General features: G+C 40.7%; 1 protein-coding gene across 4 annotated transcripts in view; it reads right to left on the bottom strand.

The window, feature by feature from the left end:
- PRKAR1B (protein kinase cAMP-dependent type I regulatory subunit beta) overlaps window positions 1-27,497 on the bottom strand; it is a 101,011-nt gene that overhangs the window by 19,811 nt on the left and 53,703 nt on the right. For all 4 annotated transcript variants that reach the window (XM_054842898.1, XM_054842899.1, XM_054842900.1 and 1 more), the window contains exons 5-9: window positions 23,285-23,346; window positions 22,485-22,531; window positions 13,671-13,829; window positions 4,616-4,676; window positions 933-1,054 (exon numbers count right to left, since the gene is read on the bottom strand). In XM_054842898.1, the coding sequence (XP_054698873.1) occupies window positions 933-1,054; window positions 4,616-4,676; window positions 13,671-13,829; window positions 22,485-22,531; window positions 23,285-23,346 (451 nt within the window). The remainder of the gene's footprint in view (window positions 1-932; window positions 1,055-4,615; window positions 4,677-13,670; window positions 13,830-22,484; window positions 22,532-23,284; window positions 23,347-27,497) is intronic.

Genomic DNA, 27,497 nt, shown 5'->3' with positions numbered 1-27,497 from the left:
TTACATCCATCTGACCCACCTTCTCCCACAGTGAGGGACCGAGGTTGCCTCCTAGCTCCTGTGCCACCACTGCCTCGTTCCTGGCCACGTAACGTGGGGCCTGGCACGTGCACTTGAACTGTCACCCCACAGCCATGTGTTGGTTGCTCCCAGTCTATATATTTGTGTATGAACACTCGCAGCGGGTACTGAGAAGCATGTACTTCAATACATACACAATGATATCCTAACGCTGACTTGTTATTCTTAGCCTGAATCTCTCTAATACCTCTTTATAACTTGTTATATCACAGTGCCTAGGTATTTGTGTGAGATACCAAGGATCCAAATATTTATGTCAGAGAGGGAGGAAAAACCCCATCAGCATCTGTTTGCAGAAGTGAGATGGTGGAACTGAAGTGTCAGATAATCTCCCAAAAAGATGTCAGCATTTTCAGCTGCCTGACAGATTTGTCTGCCTCTGCGAGAGTAAACAAGAAAATGGCTCAGCCATTTGGACTGAGTTTAAGGCAAAACAAAGAACAAATTATCCATTTTCAGATCAGGTCTCCTGCTCCAGTTTACAGATGTTTGCTTGTGATTTCCCCTGTAAGTCCCTTTGGGAACAAGGATCAATGCACCATGTTGCTGGCCAGCCTGGTTAAAGCACTGGCAATTTAAACAAGAAAAATCTTGTGTAGAAACAGTAGAGACAGTAGACACACCTCAAAATTCCTCTGTGTCTTCCATTTACTGGAAATCAGGGATGGTCCCACTTAAGACACTTCCACGGAACTGGTGTCTGAATTAATATGAATTTTGAGCAATTGTTCTGGTTTGAGTGAGTTCAGATTTATGCTGAAGAAAGAGATTAAACTGAACTCAAATGCCTTTAATACAAAGTCTTGATCTTTACCAGGAAATGACAGAGCTTATCAGGATGCCAATCTTACCTCTGTAATAATGAAGAAATCGTCACCGGGCTCTCCCTGCACAACAATTTTTTCTCCGTCTTCAAACTGGACAGGTTCCAGTGCATCAGCCACTGTCAGCCGCTCCCATTTGTCCAGGGACTCTAAAATATTGAAGATCATAAAACTGTATTATAAAAAGACTCTAACTTTGGCTGAAGATTTGTATGTAAACTGACAGCTCTGCTATGCCTGGTTCTGTTAGAAAAGAAACATTTCTTTCATCCAGGCACTTTGCACGAACCTCCAGTTGGGAAACATGAATGTATTTATTCACTGTGTCTTAAACTTTAGTAATCACCCAGATAATAATCTTAAAAGTTGGACAGGAAAAGTTGGCTCCGGTTCCCTACGCCTGCGATCTGATCTGCGCTCCCCTGGTGCTGCAGCAGATTGGAGCAGCCTAGGAGCTGTTTGGAGATACCAGCGATACGGGAGCACCGAGATCTTCTTACCGCATCCCACACCAGATGTCAGAAGAAATCCTACTGTCTTTTCGTCGGAGTTGCTCTCAGCCGGTTACTGATGGCCCGCTAGATAAGTGATGCCAAAGTGCCGACCTAAGAGATGACTCTTCCCCCCGTGGGTGAGACCAGGCAGGGCTGAAGCCAGCGGCAAGACCCTGGTGGCATGGGTGGCAGTGAGAGCGAAGGCTCAGGATGGACGTTTGAAGCGGCACCTCTGTTTCATTTGCCGGCGGGATAGTTTACAAAGTGTTTTTCTTTTCATTCTCCCACTTAGAGAGAAAAGTTAGAAAACTTCAAAGTAAACTTCAATAAGAAAAAAATTACCGGTGTGTTTTATGAGGAATGGAGCTAATACAGCCTGCTTCCTGTGCCTCCGCGTCCTTATCCCCCCACCTGCAGCTGCCACAAATCCCTGGCCATACCCACAAGGCAAGGGACAGCCTGCACGGCGGCTGGTCCAGGGCTGCCGTCCTCCTCCTGCCTTTTCCCGGGGATGAATTTTACCTGTCCTACCCTCGGGGAGATGAGGGGTGCCAACCCGTGTCTCTCTACCATTTGCATGAGAATTCAAGACAACGAATTGTGCTTGAACTTCTGTACTTTTATCAGATTTGACTGAAGGAAGTGACAGGTTTAAAAGTTATTAAAAGAAACAGATAATACAATGATACAACCTTCGCTGCCTCAAAAAGCTGGGCTAAAATTCACATACTAGAGCTCTGCTGATTCTTACTTATTATGAATTACTGAACTAATATAAGTCAAGACACATTTTCTGACACCAGGATCAGATCTGGGCTGTTCTCTCAGACTCTGGTTTCCCCATTTTGTTAAACCTATTGCTTAGAAGTATTTGTTCTTTAAAAGTTAAAAAAAATTGTTCTTTAAAAGTTAAAAAGCCTCTTGGCTGAGCTCAGAAGCACACACTGGCTCTAGTAACAAAACCAGATGACAGTGATCAATGCACCAAAGGTAAGTTTTGAGTTGCCTGACACACATACGTCTTCATGTTTTTATGCCACTTTCTGTTGCTGTTTGAGAAATTATGATTTCTAATATTTTCCCCACCTATCATCACTAATCCACTTACTTTCCTGCTGTATTTGTGACCTTTGCTGCAGAAGAATTAATATCAAAGACCAAGCCCATATTGTCAATGCAACATTCAAAAAGTGCTCTGTTTGACTAAAAATAAGCATAAAACTCTTTCATACAGACTGGAGTAGGCTTTTTCATATTTTTTTTTAAAAAGAACTCGGTAATTAACAATGAAAAGAAAGAGTCTCTTGAAACTTCTTCTTCGGTTGGCTTTATGAAAAATTCAAAGCTAATTCTAGCTGTAGTCACGAAGTGTCTCTCTTTTCTCTAAGGGAATTGTACCACTACAAATGCATTGGTTAATGGCTCTTGCAAACAGAGCATTATATAGAAGATTGTACATGATAAAACTCCTAAAGTTTTCAGTTGCAGAGTTGAAGTCAAGCATCAAATAAAGTAGACCATATGCAATTTTTTGCAATTTCTAAATTGTATGTATCAATGCATGGCTTTACATTTAATTCAACTCCAGAAGAAAGATTCTAAACAATTAGTTTTCTCAACTCTTGATCAATACACTATAAGTAGCTACTGAAAATCTAAAAAATCCTTAGATTAAAAAAAAAAATTGCTCTTACAGCTATATGGCTAGCTACAGACACTATGCAAGCCTTGAAAAAATATATATAAGAAGCAGGTAGAGGATTTTCCACCATGAAATCACCAAGTTCTGACCACACTAAGGCATGAAGTGGACTTCTCAGTGCTGTGTTGAGATTTCTAGAATACCTTTCTGTTTCCCAGCTGTCATCTACTTTTTAGACGTGTGAAATAGATCCTTACACATTTCACCGAAATTCTCAATGCTCCTGAAATGATGCATTATTTGTCTGGTGCTTTTTCGTACTTAAAAAAAAGGGTTCAAATCTTGAAGCCCTACCTCACTTTTACTGAGATTGAAAAGCCATACTACAAACTAGGATATAATTATATTGCAAACCACATGTTTAAGGAAGCACATCTTTGAATAACCTTTCTACTCTGAAATTGTTTTGAGATGTCTCATTGTTGTAATTGCTTCTCATTAGTGCAGGTACAGAGATCCTTTTTTCTTTAAATACTCACTGTAATTTGGTATAATTTGTGCTCTTAATTTAGGAAGATTTAAATTAAGCACAAAATATGGCATTTAAATGATGAAAACTTCATTAATAAGTGAGCAACATACTTGGCCTTACTTTAAGCGTACAAATGTAATTGAAAATTTCATGCATAGCACCTCTCAGAAGTTCAAGTACATTTTCACTAAGACTCTCATATTTCAGGTAAATAAGCTCAAATGGTAGAGGATTACCATAAACAAGAAAAGAAAGTTGTTTAAATAGAAATATAAGTATTTTAATTATATAGCAAGTTAATCCTGTACTGTTGTGGGGTTTTTTTTCAAAATAGCCCCAGCAGAATCTTGATGTTTCTCCTACGGCACCAACATTTCATTGTACTGTCTAACACTGTCCCCCTTATTAGAAGCTTTTGTTCTCCTAATGGTGATTGATTGGTCAGGCATTATGGGTTTGTTGTTTTTCCTACTGAAGGCCATCAAGAACATGTCCAAATTTCGTGGCTATCACATTAATCAAAGGGCAACAAAATCCAAGGACAAGAAGCTAAACAGATGTTTTAAGAATGTGAGACAGGGGCTGTAAAATACACAGAAGAAAAAAAAAATCAGTGCATTTTGATTTGTGAGGTTAGTGTGTTTAGTTCACATAAATACAGTATTCTTACAGGAAAAAGCTTCTCCCCTGTCACCTGGAAGGATGTAACTAGACTTTATGACAAATTCACATCTCTGCACTGCTTTCTCCTCTATCCATATGGTCTCTACTGCAACAGCAGCTACCAAAGGGTTACCAGTGAATGCCTGCTCCCATATTTAAGGGAAGATTTGCCCGTCAAACAAATGCTCAGTGCATATTAAAGAATGAGAAAAACAAGTCCTAAAAAGGGCCCTTTACGCTTTCATTCCTTCAGAAATGATGCAACCGTGAGACCTTCTGTTTGACCACCATTGCTTTCATCGTGCCATCAAAGACCAAAATTCATTTTGCCAACACGTATAACAGAGGAACTAACAGGAAAGTCCAAAGGGCAACTGACCCAAAATGGAGACCTTGCTCAGGAATTCTTCATACATCTTCCGCTTTCTCAGCGTGCTGCCCTGTTATTAAAGGAGAGAGAAAAAGGAGGTAGAACATTACACAAAGTATTTTTGTGATTTCTTCCTACAGCTGCTCTTTTTTTTTTCCCTCCCCTTCCAAACCTTAAGCCCAGCCAGTATAAACAGCCTAAGGCAAATGTTTCCCCATAAAATGTCTGGGCAAGTTGTATTGCTGATAAGCGAAGACAGAAGGAATCAAATGCAATCCTGGTGTAATTTCACTGACTTCACTGGTGTTACTGGACACCATGGATGAATTGTAGCCATTATTTACGGGCACTCATTTTAAAGCCAGAGCTTCATCAATTAACTGTTTAGCTAATTCAATATATATCTTGTTACCAATGAGGCCCTGCTGGAAGGGAATTTACAATTACAAAGTAGGATAAAACTTAAAATGTCCCCCTCATGGGTCCCATCCTTTTAGCTTAAAACCTCTTTAATGCCAAGAGCGTTTATCTGTGAGCCTGGTTTATATTCTGTATAGTGTTGTATGTATTGTTACTGCTGAGCAACCCATTCATATTATTATTTTAACAAGATTTAAGCGTTTTGGAGCAGACAATCCATCAATGCATGTGCAGCCACCAGCACAGTTGTTCCCACTCTACTAAGATTTTATTGTGTGATAAATTACTGAGAAAGCTTCTGCTTACATAGTGTTCGATCACCACAGACAGAAACCGTAAGTAGCCATTCCAGCACGCATTTCTGAAGGAGGTTCAGGTATGAATAAATACGATGCAGTTTTACCAATGCAAAAATAATTAATTCATCCTTAACTCCTTCTGCAGAGACACAAATGACTTGAAAAGAAAACCCTCCCATGTACCAAAGAGGAACTCCAGGGTCTTCTTCGGTACCGTGCAGTTTATTCCACACTGTTATATGACAGCCCACATCATTGTTTCTGCCTGGGTAGATTCCCCGTGGATGTTGAAGGCTGCCTGGTGCCTGCCTGTCAAATGTACAAGGCAGGAGTACAGCATAAAGATGATACACCCTTCTTCAGAAGAAAAGGGAAATAAAGATGGCATTTACTTATAGGCTGGGCAGAAAAGACAGAAGCAAATGTCAGTATGTGCCACAGAAAAAGCCACCTTTCCATTCCTCTGTCTCCAAGTGAGCACTGGAAAGTGCTGGAAGCAGAGGCAGCAAGTGGGGATAGACAAAGGAAAAGGAGAAGAAACATTTTACCCTCCACTGTCAAAGCATCCAGAAATGCATGAAAGTATGAAAACAGAAAAGGCTGGTGTCCTCAAGTGCAATGATATCACTAAGAATTAAATACCGTCCCTCTTCCTACACACACTGTGCAGGTAGGGCTTGATCCAACGACCACCAAAGCTGCAGGAATCCTTCCACCAACATCAGCAGGCCTTGGCATCAGCAGAAGCTGCTGGGTGCTCCCCCCTGGGGACAGCTCCCATTTGCACCCCTCTCCGAAACAGCCGCAGCACCGTCAGGAGCTGCCACTCTTCCCAGGTACCTCTGGATCATCATCAGCAGCAGCTACCGAGGTCTCCCCCTCCGCACCCCGTTCATAATTTCCGAGTCTGGTGATGACAGTTCGCCTCTCAGCGATAGCATCGGTAACCCTCGTCTGACCTCTCTGTCTGACAAACCTGGTGCTCAACCTCGGGGGCCCCCGAAAGCATTTGAAGTGCCAGAAAGAAAAAAAAAAAAAAAAAAAGAACTTCAAACGGAGGAGGCTCTGCAAACCACGCCAGATCCTGACAGCTCATTGCGAGACAAAGAATGGAAACCTGGACACTGCGCAGTTGTTGCTTTCCTCCCTGCAATCGAGTGGAAACGAGAACAGCAAAATTGACAGCTGTGGAAAACCAGATTGGTGGTTTAGTTTGATGGGCTGGGGCACCCAGGGACAGATGTGGAAAATGCTTTTTAAATGACTTGTGGACACAGATGAATTTTAAGAAGCAGTAATCAGTAGCCATAAACGACGCCTGACCACAGCTTCGAGTATTTAGAGACGCAGACAAGACCCAGGAAGGTAAGAATTGCAGGCATCCCGCCTGGCCCGGAGAGCAAGAGCCCATCACTTCCCACAGGAAAATGGGTAGGTTGGTTCTTGGCTAAACTAAGCCAGGGCAGCGGTACAGAATCCACCTTGAAGACAAGTGCAAAAGCAAAACTGAAGTGGAAAGAATTAATTAAATGTGCTATTATAATTTTTTGTATTGTGATAGTATCTAGAACCTCAGTGGAACTCCACTTAATGCATAGCTTCACTGTCTTAAATATCCCACGTCTCAGAATGATGCCACAAAGGTAAGGGAGAACGAGAGCCTACGGAAGAACTGCTGGTTGAGGCTTAGGAGTCCTGTTTCCCAGCACGTGCACTGAAACCCAAGGTGACCCAACGCACGGCTCACGACTCAGCCTGCAGGATGGCTCCATCCAGCCTTCCATCTCTCCTGCAGGAGACAAACAACAGCCTCCGGGGTGGCATGAGCCACCCGACAGCAGAGCATCACCTCAGGGTGCCCAGGCAGGCACAGAAGCTGTCTTTGCATTTTCAGAACACACGAGGCTGGATCCTGATCGGCACAGTTTCCAGACCCCAGTTTCTCCTCCAGAAAGGAGAAGCTTGGCTCACCCTCACGCACATTGTTTTCACTTGAGTGCGTTTTCCTGCTCGAGTTTTCATAAGTGCAGTGAGGGGAAGAGATTTTGAGAGAACACTACTCAACACAAGCTAGAAACAACGCAGCAGTAGAAATCTTACAAACAACCCAAGCATGTGCTTATTTCCATTGGTATTAATCATCTTTTCCTTCCCATGAAACAGAGAACATGCCTACTTCCCACCTTCCTTGATCAGCCTAATGTTCCCCTCTCGTCCCCTCCCATTGGCATAATATCACCTCTGACTCCTCATGTCCTTTTTATACTTGTTTTATTTGGTCTAGTTGCTTTATCCAAATCATTGAGGCCAGGGATATGAACACCAGCGTAACCTCTTCTCCCACCCTTCAAGTTGTTTCTGCAGAAGTGTCGACCGGCACACTCCCCGGGACACGTGCTAAGTCTGTTCTTATGCAATATTTTCATGGATCTTCTAGAAGCAGCAACAAATCAGACAATAACGATATCTGCAGACTAGGAGATACTATGAAAGCTTGCCAGGACAGGAAAATAACAAGAACAAACCTAGAGACATTCAAAATGGAAGTAGAAAATAATAGAATGAGCTTCTGTTTGGAAAATACAGCTAAGAAATGCAAAGAAAAAAAAAATCCAAAGCACAGATGTTTGACAAATGGAAGAAGACTGGAAAATTGTAAAGCTGAAAGAGATTTACAGACAGTAGGTGAGACCTGATTTGCAACGTCAGACTGCAACGAGAATACAGCCAAGGCTATTTTGGTCTGTATACTCAAAGACATCATCCAGGAATGAAGTTCAGAGGCTCCATCTCCATGGCTCGGATGTGATGGCGCCTGGTGTGCTACACTCTTGTCTCAGTACCTCTTCTCCAGAAAAGTGCTCCCAAACCAAACAGAGCCTGAAGAAATGCTAAAACACTCGGGGAGAGCCGATAAGGAAGGAGCAAAACAAATTCAGCCTGTATATGTCAGCTCAGCACTGGGCTCATAGGTATGCCATGCTCATAGCTAGCATGCATTGTTGCAAGCGTTTTAAGTAGTGAAAATAATCTACAGATACATGACAGAAAGAGAGGACAATTTAGTACAGCATAACTTGACATAACTCAAAGTAATAGGAGAAAATTAAGAAAATCTAATTTAAGATCAATATCAAAAAAGTTTTCCCGACACAAGAATTATTCTCTTGCAGAGAAGTTTCCCAAGGGAAGCAGCAGAAATCGTACTGCTTGAGCCAGATAAAAACAATAGTAAATGTACATGAATAATTCTGCACTGGCAGGGTTCTTGATGGCATGTTTTAAAAAGTCTTTATTAATTCTGATTTTTCTAACCTATTAATATCTTATTTCAATAGTCGCTGCTTCTCCCTCTCTCTCCTTCCCTTTGTTCGCTTTCTCCCCGGTTCTGAGCTGTCATGCATAAGCTCATCTTCTTAAAGACAGTGGTTCCCACTAACTACGAAGACTCGTTAATATTCTAAGCTGCAGTGCTCCTCCCTGAAACAGTCCCAAGGAGAAACAAGATCACTTGCATTTGTGAAATCCACCCAGAAATCAGCTCAAAGTCAGTTTTAGGACCACTTAAAAATGTAGCAAGTCCTAGGCTAAGCTTAAGCAATACACAGGCTAGGAAAAATGAATGCCCCGGAGATAACAACAGGTCTTGTTGAATAGGACTGTTGCATCTCTTTTCCAACTGCCCCTTTGCTTTCCCTGTTTTCTTCCATTTTTTTCTTCCTCAAGTCCAGTCTCTGTCTCTCTTCCCCTCTGCTCGCCTCTTTGCTTTGTCCCTCCAGCACTCTTCATATCTTCTTTATTGCTCCACTTTTTTCAGGTGGAGTTGATCGGGTCCTTCCTAGAAATCCCCACCTTCAGTAAGAAGCCAAACAAATGGCAAACCAAGAGGCAAAGCATGGCTCGAGTTTCAAATAAAAAGAGTTATCCTGGTAGGAGGTGCCGGAATGGCCTTCTGGACTGCTCCAGCCCTGTTTAATCCCTGCATAAACCTGATATTGAATGATGCTTTGGGTGTACATTCTTGCAGGAGCATGAAAGAAAGAGTCACCGTGCATATCGACTGTGAAAACAAAATAGCCCGCAAGATCCCGATGCTATATTGCACAGATGTCGGATGGATTGCAGGCTTCAGATTTGCTTTATGTTTTGGCCACCACTCAACCTACATTTTATGGCAACACGAAGTCCTTGGGACTTTATTTTATCTCAGTAGAAAAAGACACTTGTTAAAGAACTTGTTCCTGGGTTCAAAGCTGTGAAAAGATGGTAAACCAAAGCCAAAATAACATAAATAAAATGAGGCATAACATTAGGAACTGACTACCTTTGATTTGTCATGACTTACATCCCAATATTACAACTCACGTTCAGTGAGCAAAGTTGGCCAAATAGGCAAAAAGTATTGTATCCCATGCAAGTGCGCTCTCAGAGCCAGGTATCTTGGACCACGGGTGCTAGAGGATAGTTACGTTACTCTGAATCAAGCCTTTTTAAAGAAGAAATTACAAGAAATTAATACTTCAAATTTCCTCAGTCTGGGAACTGAATTGTCTGGGGGATCAATCTGATGTTGGGATACAGACGTTTGCTTCTCTGGTATTTGTGGTATTTGCTATATTTAGAATACAAATATTGTATTACCCTGGGATGTTCCCCATTCCGTGATGCTCTTGAATCCCAATTGCAAAGAAGAGAGCAGCAACATTTCAGCAACTGAATTACATGAGAATCCGATGGCAAAAAAATTCCTTTGCTTCTCTCCCAGAAGAATGTAAGTAAATAAATACAGAATATATACATAAATGTGTGTGTGCACTTGTGTGTGCGCACACAGAGTACATATACATAAAAAAATTTGCAACAGAGTGAAAAGCATGCAACTCAGCACAGATAATTTAATGAAATAAACGGAACACACGGATGGACAGATAATTTGTGAGTGTACTGAGGGAGGAACATGTTCAAGTGGTTTTTTGTAATCCATCTTGTACAATGAATTTCATGGTATAATACTTTGTCAAGGACTGCAGCAAAAGCCAAGCAATTTCACTGCAAATCCTGACCAAAAAACCCTCCACCTATCCCAACATTTACAATCATCACAGCTGCTAAAACAAACTTGAATGTGACCTTCAAGCCATCAGGGCACCTAAGCTGAGACAATGAAATATAAAGTAATATATCTGTTTTAACAAAGTTCTTTTGGGACAGGCTAAATAATAAATGGATGACAAGTGTAACTAAAAGCCAGCAGGAACTTTTTGCATCAGGCTTTGTCCATCCAAAAAAAAGGAAAACCCAAACTCCCAAACCTCCGGAGATACATTTTATTCATACCATAAACCAGTCAGGATCGATGAGACACGTAAGTGGGGAAAATGGCACTAAGGAAAAATAAAAACTAGAAATTACTAAATGTGAAGCAAAGATCCAAAACAGCCTGCAAGGACAAATGAGGTAGACAGTCAAGTGTCTCAAGACAGGATAAAATCTTTTTGGCAAGTGTGGATCTGAAGGCACGATTTGCAAATAAATATTTACAACTTGAATAAAATTTCAACACTAGACTGAGAAAACATGGGGCTGGTCATGGCCAGGAAGGAATGCAGAGGAAAGAAAAAACTCTCTGGGGTTATGGAGGGGCTTTATCTGACTACAGAAAAATAAAAAGATATCTTTGGGAGAAAAAAAGGTCATTGATCCCTTGGACAAAAAGGATTTGCAAACGGAAAATAAAAAAGAAAAACCTGCTCACTCTCAAGTTTTAAAACCAACTTAAATGATATATTTCAAAATATATCCTAAACATTACTACCTCTTATTTAAACGCAGAAGCATTTCTGCATCCAAAATATCCAGCAACTTTCTAGAAACATAAGGTAAGAGGCTAAACGGCAGGAAACCACGTTTCTGGGACTTGAAAGGCAGCTACTACTACATCTTGAAACTAAGTACAGCAAAACCAGCCATGTAATGGTGGAGTTAGCTTCAAGTATGAAATGCAGCCACTGAAACCTGATGTAATTAATTCTTAGGCTTGAGGAAATGTGCAGAGAGCCATTGTAACCTGCCTTCACACGAATGCACAAAGACAGGTGTCTCATTTCACCTACAGCAAAGAAATTATCCATGCTGCACCTACAAATAAATGAAAAGATGACAGACTTGATGTAGTCTGGATGGGTAAATTGCATTCACCGTGGACAGCGCTTAAAATTGGACATTTTTTATACCTGCAGCAATTAATTCACCATGCTACCTGAAATATTTCCTATCTAACTATTGGGAATACTACAATTACACTGTCTGGGTATCTAATGTAATGTAACAGACCATCAATTTTTCATTGCCCCAACTGTAAAAAAACATAAGAGAGAAAGGGAGAAAAAACACCTCTGTGTAAAGTTAAAGGTCTCATCAACTGCAGAAACTGAGCTTGTTAGGTAAGGTACAGCAATCACTGGTTCAGAGAATATGTAAATTAATTTGAAAAGCACTTAGCACTACACTAGAATCAAATATAAGTATATCCGTAATATTCAAGTTGTATGTATGGCTGAAGCTAGCATTAAAAACACAGTCTTTTCCACTTGGGACTTTAAACCCTTTTAGTCAAATCCTGTTTCTGCATCAAATATTCATCTTTTGAAAGCTGCTATCAGATGGTAATGGACACATGACCAAACCTGAAAGCTCACAGGGTTGGATGATGTTAGGTACCACTATTTTCATCAACACTAAAACTGAAATTACCTCTAGGCTACGAGGCCTGTGAATCTGTCCCTTGAATTCTTTAGTAGCAAGGTTACAGGCAGCTGTAAAAAGCTATGCTTAAAAAGCCAAGAAATATGTAGCTTGTCCTGACATTTATTTCCCTCCTACATTCCTTCTCTTTTATACCTTGGATTCTTCCTTGCACCATGCAGGTTCATCGCACCGGTTATCCCAGTCGCCCCTCCACTGCATCCATGTAGGACATGGGACAAATAAGCTGAGTGTGCCTCTTAAATCTGTTAGGAAATTCTCCTGCTCTCTGTTTTAGAAATACCTTGCAGAAAAGTCTCAGTTTCTACTGCCTGCTTCCCTATACTGGGAGGCATTCAAAAACTATTAAACCCGCTTATCCACAAGACAGTACGCTTCTCATCATTATTCCTCTATTTTCTCTTGGAGCAATCAGGCTGAATATTTTGGGATAGAGTAAATTTCCATCAGATGTAGTCTCCTAGATGTCAGTATGATGTTCGTTTATGCGATACAGAAGTCAGTCTGTGAAATACAGAGTAAAAACCAGCAATGCTTCATACAGACATCCAACAGTCATCACACAGTATAAATAAAGATCACTCTTACACTCTGTTGCTTAAGAACTAATCATTTAAGTGTAAAATCTACTCAATTCCTTTCTAATTTTTCTGTTATCCATGACATCCACTGGAAATACAGATGATCTCAAAATGCACACTCCTTTATTATTCTGAGAGCATAGTGTAATTTCCTTCAGAACAGAATTAAACAATGCAGCTTTTAGAGACAAGTCCTATTGAGAAAGAGGCTTTACATAGAATTATGTCTGTTAATTATCAAAAAGAACAGAATATTTTATGGAGAAGGAAGATATGCACATGGACATTGGAAACAAACTCGTAGAAAAAGTTATGACATTGCTAAAGTTAATAATCTGTCAAAGTTTCCATTATAAACTCACCACTCAAGAACCACCAGCAAATCCACAAGCTAGCACACACCCTAGGCGCCCAGAAGGTCTGTTGAGCTTTGCTGCAGAGATGAGGGAGTTTGAAAGGAGCAGAGCAATAAATCATTAGCAGGGACGCTGCAGCTCCCATCCTATGATACGTGTGGCTGTGGGCTGGCTAACGAAGATGGAGGGCACAGTCCAACCGAGACTTTTTTTTTTAGTGGAGCTGGATTTACCTTGTATTGCCTGCCTTGAAGAGGATAATACAGGTTCAAACAAAGACTTCATAGGCAAGGGGTAGTGCTGAAAGACATTGTGAGGTTCACGAAAAGGAGAGGATTTGCATAGCTTCGGTGGGTAATGGAGGCCTCCTGAGGTTTTCATTCACATATAATAGTTATGCATAATGTTATTCAATTGCATTTCTGACTCAGCGTCTCTCTGCTGAATCTTGTCCCCTTTTTCCTTCAGTTCCCTTAATTTAGTTACTCAATGTTATTGTCATGTCCTGTCTCTTTTATGTAGGAACCCAGACTGCGCAGCCTTCTATCATCAGTGTGCTCTCTACACAGAATAGAAGTGCTGGCGCTACAAAAGAAAGTAAAAAATATCAACTCCATAAACAAGCCCTTCTCCATAAACTTACCATTAAAATGCGTCTGTAGCTGTCTCTGTCGATGCCCCAGAGCTTGAGATCCGTCTTGGCCTTGACGGTGGCGGCCCGGGGTGTTCCATAGATCAATGCCAGTTCCCCGAAGCTGCCTCCTTCTCCGATGCTGGTGACCCACTCCCCGTTGACATAAACCTACCCCAGCACAAGACAAAAAAAAAGAAGTGAAACCACTTTGGGGACTTAGTTGCAGTCTTCCTCCTCGTGCCAGTTACCTCAAAAGCTATTAGTAGTTTCCTTTCTAATTGTCAATGCTGGGGACACAGAAGGAAAACAAGAGCGTAACAGTTTCCGCAGTTGGTCCCCAAAGAGAGCAACAACCCGCTTTGTGGACAGAATTTCAAGTCGTCTTGTTCAGTACAATGACTGTATTTACTCTCCGAGTTTTCAGCTCCCATGGTTAACTGGCATTGTGTTTTCCCTCGTGTTCCAGGCTCAGACAGTCAACAAGCAGAACTGTCACAACTTCGGCTTTTTATTAACACTGTCAGACTTGAAAGGAAGGAGATTTGTTGATATGTGTAATGAGGTTTGCTGAAAAGCACCATGGCCATGAAATGAAAACCAGTCAAAACAGGGAAACGTCTTTTGAAAAGGAAGATTTTTTTCTTCCCTAAGCCTAGTGCCTCCAACAACCATTTAAATATAACTATTGAGATCTCTTTCTCCCTTTGGGAAGGCTACTAAGTGCTTTGGACTTGAGAAGCTATATGCAGAATTACCCTTCATCCTTAACATCAGCTCTGCAGAACTTATGAAGCGGTATTTGACCCACAGCCTATTGAGATAACATATCCTCCCCAAACACAGTATGGATCGATACCACTATCACAGTATTTTTCCTGGATGATGTCTAATTTGAGAAGAATTCCTAAAACCTTCACTGGAGAAAGGACTGGTGCAGATGCTCTCCGCTGGGCCGCCTTTTCCTCACTATTGATGGACAATACAGCTCACGAGACATACTAGTGTATTCAAAGACTGGTATGGATTGTGTGTTCTGCAGCTTGCTTGTAGGCTTGCTGCTATAAACCTACACAATAAACCCTTTTGCGTTCTGTTAATGTGTCTGTGAGTTTAGAGGGTAGGAAAGGCTGTATGCATTTACCCAGCGCAGAATATATCCCAATCTGTTACAGACCGATAACAGAAATCAACCAGAATGAATTTCATTTGTTTGGAAGCTCTGGGAAGAAAAATAATATAAAGAAAATACGCAGGTATCCTCATCTTAAGCAGAAAACTACAGCAAAGGAAAAGACCATAACTTATTACCAATTACCGAGTAACAGACTAGCAGGTTTTAAAAAATATATGAATTAAGCTGTGTTCAAGCTGGGCATGAGAAAAGCCAGTGACCAAAATAAATGAACTGGGGTCAAAATTCAGCGAACTGTCGGTATTAATTTTACTTCTATCTTCATTTTATGATGAAAAGGCTTATTACAAACTACAGCTGGAATCAATCCCAATTTATCTTCCCAATATTCAGTTAAGATCTGATCGAGCTCCTACTGAGGTCAGTGAAATGCTGGTTCAGTAGGAGATGGATGAGGCCACGGAGCAGTTCAGCTGATCAAGAGCAGTATGAGCATCACTGCTGAACTCCTGGCAATGTTGTGGCTCTCAGTGTTCCTGGAGCATCGGAGGATCAAGGCGCTGAATTAAGGGTAAAAATAATCCCAAACAGGCAGGTGGTAGCAGACTGCCAAGGAAGAGCTCAAGCCACAAAAGCTATAGCTTCATTTCTTCGCCATGACAGAATGAGCGTCCCATAGGAGAATATCACGCGAGAGAATAACAACAGCGTTTCCTTTCAAACTTTTACACTCACCGCAGAAAGAAAACTGCACAGAACACTGAATCTACTTTTGATTCTCCTCGTGATGAAAAAAATGAAAGTGAAAAAAGAAGTTTTAAAAAAAGCCAGGCAAACCCAAGCACTTTCCTGGTGAAACAAGCAGGTAATACTGTGGCTCCTGGATCTTTTTTTTTGTGAGACAAGCAGGAGAAATGGATGAATAAAATTAGGATTCTGAAAGGCTTGTAAGATAATGAGAATGTATGAAAATTTTTAAACTCAATTAATCCATTGCAAAATTGTCCAGATGCGTATTTGAATGTAGGAATCCCCCCTTTTCTGTGCAGATTTCACCGGATGGACCCAGGGTTTGCTGCAGTACAGCAAGTCATGTCCTCAGTAAAAAGTCACAGGGACGATGGGGAAAATCTAATAATTCCAATGAGTTTGGACCACATCCTGAATGTCAACTGACTTTGCATCCTTGACTCTTTTTCAGCACACTAAAAATACACGTTTCTATATGCTCTTTAGTTGAAAAGCACAGGTTTTGCTATTGCAGAAGGGTCTGAATTATAAGCGGGAAATAAACTCATTTCAACACGTATTTTTTTAAGTAATATGGTGACATTTCTTGTAAAAGCAGTATGCATGATGACTGCAGCCCAGAGCGGGGAATGACGCTGGTAAAACTCAAGGTAGAACAAGTGAAGGATGGACATTTACTGTTGTATGACTGTTATAAAGAGAGGCTACTACTAAACTGCTCTAAGACTTCTTTAATTTTGCTGTCTGTCTTGACAAGAGTCCCCAAAATGTGTTTGACATCTCGCCTGTAAACAGTTTATGCAAATGGCTGTTCCTCCACCCTACGGGTGTCAGGTTTAAAGTACTCTGAGGTGAAAGCAAACCACTGATCTGACAGTCTTTGGGCCCAGCATTCACTCCCCCAATAAAAATGCCATTTCCAATATCAATCTCCAAAAGAGAAAACAGCTTGAGGATAATAGTTGTTTTCTAGGAGGAAACCCATTGCACTTCATTCTCTGCAAAGGCCTAAGTCAACAATCAACTTTTGTCTTCATGATGAAGTTAAAGCACGTTGACAGAATGTTACAAAGCCATTCTGCCCTTTAACAGAGAGTTCAGCTCCACTATGAATCCCTTTAAAATAGATTTTAAAAAAAGAAGTAGAAAGGAAAGTAGCTCTGTTTGTAAGGTGTGGGAAGTAAAGCTATTTTAGGCTCAGAACAGCTTATGCAAGCCAATGTTATATGGCAGCAGCTCAGATGATCTCCTTCTTTATCCTAAAAAATGCTGGGCTGAGGTTTTGGTTCAGGCAATTTTAGGCATTTGTGAACTCTCACCAAAGTGGTGAGTACATAAGTGAATTATTCCTAATTGTTACTTGACCTGCCGATCACAGCTCCGTAGTAGCTGGAACCTTCTTCTTTCATGCAGCTGAAGAAGAATATAGAACTGCAGATGCCCAAATATGACCAAGCCATCAGGACCACCTACTTTCCGCAGATCAAAAGTACTTTAGATTTCTATTGTTTTCCTTCATGTAGTATAAGCACTGCAATTTTTGTGGGCTTGAAAATCACACAACTCGGTTAATTTCATTATTTTTTTAGGAGGCAAATGGGAAAAATCTCCTGTGATCTTCAGCAGTTCCTTTCTTCATGGGCTGCGATATACATAGGCACTAACTGCGAGGGAAAATGCAATGAGTCACACAATGCTCAATGCAAGAGGAATGCATCTTGGCCTCACTCATCTTCGTGTTGTCTAGAGAAGCAGAAAGTAACCTTACCAGGAGCAGTAATATAGCCATTTTACTTCAAAGGCAGGATATGAACATCTATCTCTGAGCTTCATTGGAGTTAATTCACATTTATTTTAATTTTGTATTGCTAATTTCAAGTGAACTTTTAGCTTTTTTTTTTTTTGTGCCACTTTGTAATCTATGTGGACAATCTAATTTGTTCCAGGCATTGCAACTTTTAGATCTTAAATCCCTTCCCTCGGATCTGTTTGTAATAATTTGTGCTTTGTGTCTTGTCAAGCCTTAATATTTGTTATCCAAACATGAAGATGAGGTTTATTTATTCTTGGAAAAATAAGCAAGCCTTAGACATGAAGGGTATTTATATGTGGGTAATTTTCTTAAATAAAGCCAGTGCTTTATTTGTAGTATGATTTGCTTTTCTTAAATATAAATATACGAACTTGGAGACTGCCCTGAAAATCCTTAAAAATTCGAGCTGAAAAACTCCAAACTTTAAAATGTTCTGTTTCAAATTTCAAAAAGCATCTTTCTGAAATTAGAAAGATCATTAATGATGGAAGAATTCAAACCAAAAGCAATCTATGGAATCTAACCATAAATATATCTAGTTTTAAAATCCAACAGTATTCTCACATAAACCATCATGTAATTTTCATCTTTGTATATACAAATTAGACAGTTTGTATATAAGAACAAGGGCTTCAAGAAGATTTGACCTGCAATCAAAAGATAATCTTGTCTATTGTCCACAATATTCATGTATAGCTCCACATACAGATTTATACAGATAAATCCAGAACTTACTTAAGAAAAAATACTGAAAAGTTTTCATTTTTATTTTCACCATACTATAGTTTGGCTGCTGTTGTTTTACAAGAAGAAAACTTGAGAATGACTGTAGAGAGTTGCTGTGACATTAAATAGAATAGGAAGTTGTTGAGTCTGAAAAAAATACATCTGTTTTAAAAGGGTAGTTGACGGTGCTTTTTAAAGTAAAAAATGTGAGGTTGTAAGATTAAAATAATGAACAGGAAGTCATTTTTATATTTAGAAATATGGATTAGAGATTTTTGCAAGACATACTTTAGCAGGTACTTTCAACATCTTTACTGGAAACTATAATTTAAGCTCTGCCAGCTACTTTTTGGCATACGTTCACATTTGTTTGAGCAGAAAAGCTTCCGGTAGACAACTGACTTCTAAGACTTCAAACCTCATGCCATCATCTACCTCATATAAACTTTATCCATCTGCAGGGCTGGGTCACGAGTTAACAGTTCTCCTCAACCCTGAAGTGCTAAGGAGGAACAGCGTGACTAATGAAGCTGTAATGTCCTTTGCCCTCCAATGCCAGCTTTGGTCGAAGCGTACCTGGCCTGTAGTACACCGTGTATGAGAGGAAAACCCCAGGTTCTCCAAGACCTACCTCTTCCTGATTTCTAAAAAGCCTTCTTTTACATCAGAAAATTTGTGCCCTTCTCCCTTGGCCCACAGTCCATGGGAGTGTGCTTGCCAACGGAAGGGTATTGAGTCTTCTTTGGCTGTCCATAGTAACACCAAGAAGGAAATGTCCAGATACTTTATTCTATGCTAACGAGGCTTGTTTATACCTTAAGAAAGTGTAAGAGTTGAGGATAAAGTGTTATTATATTTAAAAATATTTTATTGTACTTCTAATTTGACTCGGATTATTTTTAAGGGAAAATATTAGAATGCTCTTACTCTTTGGGGTGCCTATGCCAAAACTCTAACAGTAAATTACTTTTAAATGGTGCAGGTTTTCAAACTCAAAACACCACACACTGATTTTGGTATTCTGGCTTTCTTGGTTTCTGCTTGGTTTCGGTTGCTTGGTTGATAGATTTATTATTTTTTTCAGTTTTGCCATTACTTTCTTCCAGGGGATGGGAATTTTGTGATAGTAATTGCAACCTCCTTTACGTATATCTTTGCATGTCTATGAAAACCCGGGTACTTATCAGTCATGATGTTCTCGGAGTAAATTGCTCCTTGAATCCACCAGTCCTGGTATACCTGCCACTCTGTGCAGCTCAGGGAAATGATGAAGGCAGACAGCCTGGCCAGGGGTTAAAAGCCTCCACGCATATGCCAACACCAGCTGAACTAGGCAGAAAATGGCTTGAGGCTCTAAGTCTCGGGGTCAATTGTCTACTTTCCAAGTCGCTTTTTTTCTTGGAGAAGGGTGGAAGCATGCCAAAAAAGTATCTGGCAAGGCTTAAATGAACTGCAGCTCGCTTACTAGCGGTCTGGATTTTCTTCAGACAATAAGGATTTTAGCACTGCTGCCCAGAAAGTGGAATAACTCTTTTCTGGGGAGCACTGTATACGGTGTGACAGTGCACACCCCTGGGGTCTGGGAGCTGCTGCCTTATACAGGAGCAAGTTACTCTGCAGTGAGTGCCCTGTACAGACTTTACTCTGTGGGGGAAAATGGGCTCGCCTCTCTGCAGCTTCCCAGCAAGGACAGTTAATGTAGGTAACTTCTGCAGCTACCAGGGTGGAGTTGCAACTTGCTCCTGGATGAGCCTTCTTGTGCCTTCCACAGCATCTCGCAAAGGAATTCAGTGTGTGTTTTGACTGAAGATATAGGAAAGGCTTAGGAAGGAGAGAATCCAGCTGAGGAGATGAGGAGAGCAGTGGTAAGGTGCAGCAGGATGAAAGAAGGGGGATGCTGAAGTGGGACAGCATGAGAGCTGGTCACACGAGAGTTTTGCAAGGCTCAGAGGGGTCAGGAGCTTTGGCTGCCCCTGGAATAAGCTCAGTACAAACCACATCTCTTAAGACTTGTTAGGATGTATTTGTCCCACAGCTCTTGTCAGAAAACTGTCCATACTTTTGCCTGAGAAGTGTCAGGGTGACATTATTGTGGATCTGTCATTTTGACCCGTCCTAGCAGATTTTGGCAATTAGGGGAGTAGGGATTGAGAATGTTTGTCAAAGCAAAGTTGTGATCTTCTCAAAGAAACTCATTGCATTCATTGCTTAGAAAATCTGCTGTTGCAAGTCTCACAGACAAGACAGGAAAAATTTATATCCTATATCATAGCTAAGTGACTGGAGGACTGCAAACTACTGAGAATACAAAGAAAACTTCTGCCTTCAACTCTAATAGTGTAAAATAAAGCTATGCACTATGCTCTCTCTATAGCAAAACAGTGAGCCCCACTGCAGGCAACAGAATTGCTCACATGCTTAGAGAAGGACTGGTGCTTAGCTCATCAAATCAGGGGTCAGGGATAAATTTTTCAAAAACATCTATCCAGCTTAAGAGCCTACACGTAATTGCATTGCAGCGGCACTGAGGCCAGTTAGGTAGTTTTTCAGATTTTACCCCAAATCCTGCCTCAGGAGCCTCACTGGTCCCTGAATTGTTCTGGGAAATGTAAGATTATTCTGCAAAAGCCTTTAATGGACTCAAAAAATGATCAATGAAAAATGATCTGGACACAGATCTCTTCTCGGGCCATTTGTGGTCAAGATTATTTACAAATTTCAACTTGCCATAAAAACACAGAGAATCTCTGATATACAAGTAACGTGAGGCAGTAAAGGTGTTTCTAAGCAGATGTTAGGATATACCTGGCAAGGAAACTAAGATGGCATCTTACTCGACAGAGAATACAGCAACTGGTGCTCTAAACAAGTCCTTCAATGTTTGCAGAGCCACAGCGACGTTGGCCATGAGTGGCAACCACCAGCTACAGAAAATCCACAAATCACCTTGTGCAATGGTTTTTAAGTAGACACAAAGCTGGCTGGGCCCTGGACATTTATTTTCCCCATTGCGTCACTGCTTTGTAAGAGTGATACGTGCATATGGAAGGTGATCTTTTTTGCAATCAATTGCAAGAGCTTTGCTGACTGGTTTCTGATGTCATTTGGTCCCCCACTAGCCCTGAGCCAGACACAGAAGAAAACTTTCCTAAAGGTTTTGAGCGAGGACAAATTATTTTTAAAGAGGATTAATCTATAACTTCAATATGTGCATTTGCGTATGTTTGTGGGTCTGATTCAAAGCCAGTGAACTCATTAAGCTCAGTATCGGCCCATAACCAATTATTTTAAAATTAAATTTTAGTGCTGTTCTATAAATACTCTTCTTTTATTTTCTAGCCCTGTGGATGTGGCAATGTTTGCTATTGAGGGGTATGCCTGATAGGAACAGTGAGTCAGACGGATTTCCTGAGGAGCAACTTCCAGAGGCAGAGGCAGCATGTGAGGTTTCTCAGTTCCCAACAATACCAATTAGATGGTCTCCTGACACAAACAGACTGCTAAAAAAAAAGTAACTTTCACTAAAATAACTGTATGCCTCCTGCCCGGATTTAAAATAAATTACTTTCTTCTTTAAATATGCCAAACAAAACTCATCTGGGCATCCAAAGAGCAACGTTGCTAATGAGCAAGCCTCTCCTATCCAACAGATGTGGATATGTAAGGTGTGTGTAGAAAATTCAGTCAAATGAGGAACCTGTAGCAAAACTGCAAAAGGGTGAGTTTCATAGGGGATAAAAATGATAAGAGGCGAATAGGTTACAATTTGCAAGCCAGGTTCAGAAAGAAGCTTCTTTTCAAAGACTCGCTGATTAAACCACCGCATACTCCTGTAAACATTTTGTGGTCTAACAGATCGCTTTACACTTATAATAATCCTTGCTTTATTAATATGCTGCATTGTTCGTATATTTGGACCTAATTTTAAAAGCAAATTAAGGTTTCTAAGATGAAACTTGCTGCCTTAGGCTGCATCTCAATTTTGGTAAAAAAAAAACCAAAACCCAACACATGAGTTAAGCTAACTGATTAAAGAAAATATTTTCCTTATGGTTGACCTGAACCCTCAGGTGCATTCCAGCATGGTGGCCTGCTCTGCCAAAGACTGCACACCTCCAGATGTGGTTAGGGTTCTGAAGGTAATGTCATTTGTTTGGTTTTGATACCATATTTTCCTGCTTGGAATGGACAAATAAGCTAGGATGTAAAACATGCCAATTATGAAATTATGCACAAATGATTAACACAACAGAAGCAAAGTAATGAGACCAATTCTGTGAAATTTATTTCAAGAGGAAAGGAGACAGAACCACAGCACATGGCTGGATCGAGCTGTGTGCCAGAGCATACAACTTTATTATGTAGCTTCAAAATAAATATTATACTGTAAGAGCGTACTTACATCCACCTCGCCTTGGTCAATCACATAGAAATTGTCTCCTTCATCACCTGGAAGCAAAATACAAAAGGTGATTGTTTCCTGAAGGTCTGCTAAACTATTCAATAATTTCCTGTCTCTAGATTCAATCCTGTACATATCTGCACAGGTTTGTACACCAGATTACTTACCAAGAGATTCATTTTCTGAAACATCCTTGCCTATTTGCCTTCATAAATCAAAATATTGCTATCATTTCTTCCTATTAATATCTTTCAATTGCATTAATTTATCTCTCTGGATTGATTCAACACTTCACTCAGTGTAAACACACAAGAGGCTTTAATATAGCCTGAGGGTAATGAAGTCCTCCACAACACGCTGCAGGCACGCAGGTAAGTTGCCAAGTGCGATAACTACGATACAGCACAATGAGATGTTGAATATTCCCAACAACCATACAAATATTTTCCATCTCTAATTACTCTCAGCTAGCCTGTGCCACCCTTACACATTCTGAGCTGCAGTTTACTTCCTGACCATCTTCAGTTAAAGAATGAACATTTTAATTTGAAGTGCTATTTATCTACATTTATCTGTAGCAGTTTGAAACCCTGGAGACCTACAGTGTGATTTTGTAGGAGATCTCTGCACATGTAGCAAAAGACCTGCATCCGTGAACTTATGATATAGCTGCACACTTAAAAGCTTTTGGAATATGGTTATTCTTCCCGTTAAACAAAGAGGGGGAAATCTCAAAGGCAGAGATGTGAATTGTACAATCTTAGCAAACATACAAGGGAAAAAATGAGAGGAAGAATTACCCTGCTGTATGACAGTTTCTCCTGCGATGTGTGTGACGGGGAACATGGCATCGAATATGTCACTAGGAAAAAAAAAGACACATTTAGTAATGAATCAGACCTATTTCTTATCTAGCCTGTAGACCTACCTGCCTTGTTTCCTTTAGCCTTCATTAACAGATTTTGCAGGGGAAAAAAAAAAGGAAAAGGTTAGTTGTAACTGGAAAATGGGCCCCTGCTTGGCAAGAAATCAAAACAACTAGTTAGGCACAACCTTGTGTTTTAAAACTAAGTGAGACTGTGATTCAGTGCATGCTATTTTGAAAGAACTCCTAAATTATATGCATATAGTGGCCTATATATGCATATAGGCCACTTCTTACAGTACTGCATGAACTAGCCAGCCTGAGTATTTTATTGTCTAAGCAGACGGATTTCAGATTTTCAGCTGCGATCGGTATGTGTCACAGCAGTAATTGCTAGATGCCTAAACGGGAGCTCTCCTCTTCTGAACATCTGGCCTCACATTTACAAGCAAAACCTGTTCCACAATGCAGAGCACATTTGGAAAGGTAGATGGCTCTGAATTAATGTAGCATAAGAGCTGGCAAGAGATTGCACTCACAGTGCAGAAGAGGCCAAACTCTGAAAATCTTAGTGAGTTACTCGTGAGAAGGGAATTTGACCAATGCTACAGAAACACCGAAGCTGCAGAAGAGCCTTGTGCTCATTAATCATCGCTGAATTACACACCTTACTGTGGTCTCCGGCATACTGTCACATAGCCTTAAAAGGCCAGGCAGAGCAGTAAGGACGGGAATGCACCCTGCACCAACACTTTGGGCAACTTGCCCAAATCCAGTCCTTTGTTTATTGAGGGAGACAGCAGGCTCCCTGGAGCCAGGGCTTCCTTTCCCCACATCGGATTTTGGGGAACTTATTTTCAGAAGCATGAACTGCGCCGAGACGGGCGCTCCCCACCTCTCTTCCCCTTCCTATGCATCAGTCTCAAGGGCTAAAGGAAATAGCTCCCCAACACAAACAAAAGGCAGCAAGGAGGAGTTGTTAACCAGTCTCTTCCCTGGTCTGGTCTAGGAATGGTCCATCCAGGGACCACCGATGACAGGGGCGAAATGAAACGCTTCCACTTGGAATGGAGCAAAGTCCTCGCAATTGTAATGGAGTACAAAGGATGAAGAAGCCTAAAATTTTCACCAAAATAGCCAGAAGATCAGCAAACAAACCCATGCTGCATTTCAATGCCTTATATGGGAAATGCATATTGTAAAATCCCATTATTAGCTTATTTCCTGTTCAACTGTTCCAGAATTTATTCAGGCTCAGTTCTAGGAAATGTTTCACTCCTAAGTTCAAATTGGTCATGTCTTTCCTCTTCAGCAGCCAGAATGTTTTTGCTCAGTATCGCAGCTCTGCATCAGCACCACTTGTAGGAGAACTGGGAGATTTCAAACCAGGCACCTCCCGCTGCTCCACAGTACCTGCAAGGGATGCTTAGCCTGTGACCTACAATAAAATTATATATTTTATCCCTGTTGTTTCATCAGGCCCACCCTGTGCTATTCCTACTCACGTTCAGTAAATACCTCCACCACAGATAAAAAGCCTGCTCAGAGGCTCTAGGGAGAAACCTGTCTCATCTCAGTCTGAGCACCAATGCAAAGATCTATAATAAACTATTCCGAAAAGTCTGTGGACTGTATTCTTAAATCCACTAAACTTATTTGTCCAGTTCAAGGGACTTCCCTGTTGGCAGAAGGCATCTGTCTGGCACAGGCTGTGGAGCGGGTCCCTGTGCCAACCCTCGGTGTCCTCAGCCTAAAAGAAATGGGAGCTGAGGTTCAGATGGGATGGGGTGACGTACCACGATGGTAGGTGCCAAACTGGAACAGCCAGGGACCTTATGTCAATGAGGCAAGTCAAACTGTTCTTCAGGAACTCTGGGACCTGGAACTTTGGTATCTCAGGGCCTCTTTTGCCTCCCCATGGTTTCCCCTTGGCCGTGCCTGGGCACGTCACAGAGCTTTAAGAATGGTCCTGCAGCCTGCAAAAGATTTACTGGAGGAAAAGGCACTCTGCGTAGCAAAGAAAGTCTTGCGATACATCCAAAAATAGGCACAACACTGTGAATATCAATAACCAATCCAAAATGTGACTCTTTGAACAAACTTGGAAACTATTTTTTTGAAATAGAAATGCAGAGGAAATAACTACTCACAGTTTCAGCCTTTCATCTTTATTTTAAGGCTATATTTTATTTATAACTTAACAATTGACTGTACAAACAGTGCCCAATAAATTATGTATAGCACTGCATCCTTCTCCAAAATGTTCTACATCTCATTTCTACAACACCTTTTAGTTTTATCAGAAAAACTCTTTAAAACTCACAGACTAAAACTTTCAATTGTCGCTGTAACAAACCCAAAGTCTATTAGCAGCAACAGCAATTCTACACTAATCTTCTGCTGTGTAGCAGTGCAGCAGAGTATTAGTGTCAGTATTCTAGCACCCCATATACGATGCGTTTCAGTGAAGTCTTCATCTTATTAGACCAAGGCTTGGATTTTTAGAGACCTTTGAAGGACATATCATCAAACATTAGTCTAAAATATATATGAACATACAGACACACAAGGTCCCCAAAGTCATGGTGATGCTGATTTACATCTCCAAAGTAAAACAAGGGCATATCTTTGATAAATAAATCTAAGTGACGCATAATATCATGACTACCAGTGGAAACACATCATCATGTTTCTTTTCTACTAGGGAACTATTGTTCTTAATTGATATGGTTAGGCCAAGATCTCTCACAGTGATTAATGAGTCAGAGTGTTTCTGCTTTTGGATGCTCAATTTGAGATTCATTAAATAGACTCAGATCTCAGATTATATGGGTCAGCAGGCAGCCTCAACGTTTCTCAACCTACAAGCCTGGCAGCCAAGAACTGGGACATTCAGAATACTACCACGGAAAACCACCCTTCTGAAAATTATCATCTCCTAAAGTACCAAATGCTTAAGGTCCCTGTATGAAATCTGGCTTTTGGTTTAATTCAGACTAAGTATAGAATCTGTTTGGAAATTTTTCTTATTGCATTTATCCTCGGTGTCTGAAATAAACACAAAAATGTCACAAAGATCAATAGACCAAAATATTTTGAAAATTTTAAAAATTTGTTTCTGACCCAAGCCAAAATCTGAAACTACAATAAACAGACATTTTCCACCTCCTCAATAAATGTCTGAGGCTCCATATTCAGTTTCAGCCATGTGTCCTGGGTCTGTACGATGTAGAGAAAACAAGCTTTAAATACTGAATAAGAAGTGGCGCTTGCTAAAGGCATAAACAATACAGCCAAGGTCAAAAATATAGCCTGTTGTTTTTTTCCTGTACCACACACCTGTTTATAAGACATTCAAAATCACTCTCTGCCCATTACAGTAAAAAAACGCCCTTACAAATACAGTGCTGCAACCATCTCACCACCAAGCAGATTGCAGCTATGTTCTCCCACAGCTCTGCAAAAGTAGGTAGTTGTATTTCTTGGGTTTGAAGGCTTTGTTAAATAATTACGGCCAAACACACAGATACACATTCCTAACAACCAAAATGTTTTTCAAGCACAAACAGGTTTTATTCTAGCATAAACAGAAAGGCAGAAAATCAGTAGTTAAGTCTTCACCAAATGTTGAGCTGCCATGATTTCATCTTCTGTCTGAGCTGGAGCACCAAGAACACAGCAGCCTCTGTCTTCTGCCCCTGCACCAGCTCTTTAACTATTGACTGCTAGCGATGCTGTGCACTGAATTGATATGGAAACGCTTTGATTTTTTGCCAGGATTTTTATGATTGTGCCGTAAACGAGAACTGCTCAGAGGGATTTCCTTCTTTTGTTGAAAATGCATCATTTGCCTTGTTTCCAGATGACTTATTCAGGTGATGGAAGAAGAAAATAGGGCACCAGTTCTGGTATTTCAGCTGTTGTTTCATGAGACTGCAACCAAGAGAGATGCACTGCACCCAGCATGTCCCGGGCTCAGCATCAGTACTTGGAAGGCTCCTTCTCACCATCTCCAGAGCCAAAGCTTTTGACAGGCTTTGCAATTTTTTCACAGCTTCCCTATCTACTTCCAGAGGATCTGTATCTGGTTACTCACAGCATCTGGAGTCAAACATTTGTTCCCATCAGAAGGTATCAAGGGCAATTTT

Source organism: Grus americana, chromosome 15 (assembly GCF_028858705.1).
Source record: "Grus americana isolate bGruAme1 chromosome 15, bGruAme1.mat, whole genome shotgun sequence".
Taxonomy (NCBI): Eukaryota; Metazoa; Chordata; class Aves; order Gruiformes; family Gruidae; genus Grus; species Grus americana.
Note: the sequence above shows the minus strand (reverse complement) of the source record. Positions and strands in the feature narration are given on the sequence as shown.